General features: G+C 55.8%; 1 protein-coding gene across 1 annotated transcript; it reads right to left on the reverse strand.

The window, feature by feature from the left end:
- Window positions 1-200: 200 nt before the first annotated feature.
- On the reverse strand, window positions 201-1,312 carry LOC108298364 (golgin subfamily A member 2-like). Its single transcript, XM_037735757.1, has 5 exons — window positions 1,073-1,312; window positions 888-990; window positions 703-806; window positions 478-604; window positions 201-391 (listed from the first exon to the last, which is right to left on the reverse strand). Exons 1-5 carry the CDS (start codon window positions 1,310-1,312, stop codon window positions 201-203), a joined length of 765 nt encoding a protein of 254 aa, XP_037591685.1.
- Between the last annotated feature and the right edge of the window lie 478 nt (window positions 1,313-1,790).

Here is a 1,790-nt window from a genome sequence, read left to right on the forward strand (position 1 = left end):
GAAAAATTCTAAAGGATGCCAGAGTGGACATCAGTGAAAGCCACACGAAGACCCACTCTCCTTTTTTACAAATAAACTATAAATTAGAAACAGAAATCATCATGCGTGGCTCTAACATTCAAATAAAGTAACATGTAGACTAACCCTATAACTTTGTTCCTTTGTAAATTTCTTGGGCAGCTCTTAGCTGTTGGTGATGTTTACTTCCTCCTTCGCTGCAACCCGGTAAAAGCATGGCATGGAGGGACTGCTACCCAAGGGTCGGTGTTGCTGGCCACCCCACAGCTCACAAAGCCATGCGCCATCTGCTGTGCAGTGGGGTTGTGGTGTACTCTCCCTCCTGCAGGCTCTAGGTTGTCATTGTCATCATCCAGGCTCATCTCATAAAATTCTTTGGAGAGAGGGAGGTGGGGATCTGAGCACAGTGCCAGCCTCCCCTGGTCCTGCCTGCCCACCCCGCCTGAGGGCTCTTCTCACCATCCTTGTCAGCAGCACCAAGCTCCTGGGGGGCTGGGGCCCCTGGAGTGGACTCATTAGCCGGGTGCTGGACCTCGTGGTCGATCATAAGCTGCATCACTGGCCCTTGCAGCTCCAGCAGCTTCACCTGGAGATAGGGGTGCTCAGCTGCCATGCCAGTGCCGGCACCCAGGCTCATGACCACCCCCATCCCCCTCACCCCTGTAGAGATGTTGTACACCTTACCTTCATCCCCTCCTCGGCCTTGGACAGCATACTAACATCATTCTTCTTCTGGTGCTGGGTCTTGGCCACTGCCCTCTGACGGTCATTTGGTTTGATGGACTTTCCTGCGGGAGGACAGGCTCAGACACTGGGTCCCCTCCCAGCACCCTGCAGCTCCCCCTGCCCTGCCCTGGCCTCCTGCTGACTTATCATGTCTCTCTCTCCAGAGAGCTGGATGAGTCCGAGTTCTAGTTTTTCCACCCGCTCCTTGAGGTCCGCATTCTCCTTCACAATGTCGATGAAGTCTCTCTGGAGCCAAAATAATGGGGTCACATCTCGGCAGCGACCTGTCCCTCCCCACCCTTCATGGTCCCTGCCAGGACTCACTCACTTGCAGCTTGTTGATGGCTTCCTGCAGGGCCCGCTGGGTCTCCCCACACCCACACTCACTCCCAGTTCCTGTGGCCGCGGCCGCTGCCTCTGGCTCCTTAAGGGCCAAGGCCACCAGGTGAGCGTGGTCCTGGCAGCACACCTGTTGTTTCTGGAGCTGCTCACAGAGCTGTGCCTGCTCCTTCTGGGCACCGGCTCCAGCAGGGTTCAGGGATGGTACCTGAAGGCAAGGGGGGAGCATTCTTGTAGGGGAATACACAGGGCAGACAGGGCAGGGAGGTGGAGTGCAGCCCCTTCCCTTGGGGCCTCAGAGAGTGCACCTGTCAGTCATGAAGGTGTCTGACCACTGGCTCCCTGAAGGGGTGAGGGTCCAAAGGAATCCGAAGGTGGGGAAACCAAGAGCATAAGGGGGTCTGGGAGGGACCACAGAGGAAGGTGGCCTGCCCACACGCCTGGCCCCTGGCTCCAGCCTAAGAGACTACCTCCCTTGCCTAGAACCCCATGCCTCCTACCCCAGCCTAAAGTCTCACGTCCTTCCTTCCACCATTTAAACTGTAGGTGACTGACTGGTGGAAAAGCAGAGGGAGCTGACCACCATCTGCCAAGTGTGCCACGCATCATCTCATTTAATCCTCAGCACCCATGCAAGGAAAATGCTAACTTCCTTTGGAAGTTAAAGAAACAGAGACTAGAGATGCAAAGTAGTCCAATGGTGACCA

Source organism: Cebus imitator, unplaced genomic scaffold, assembly GCF_001604975.1.
Source record: "Cebus imitator isolate Cc_AM_T3 unplaced genomic scaffold, Cebus_imitator-1.0 Scaffold944, whole genome shotgun sequence".
Taxonomy (NCBI): Eukaryota; Metazoa; Chordata; class Mammalia; order Primates; family Cebidae; genus Cebus; species Cebus imitator.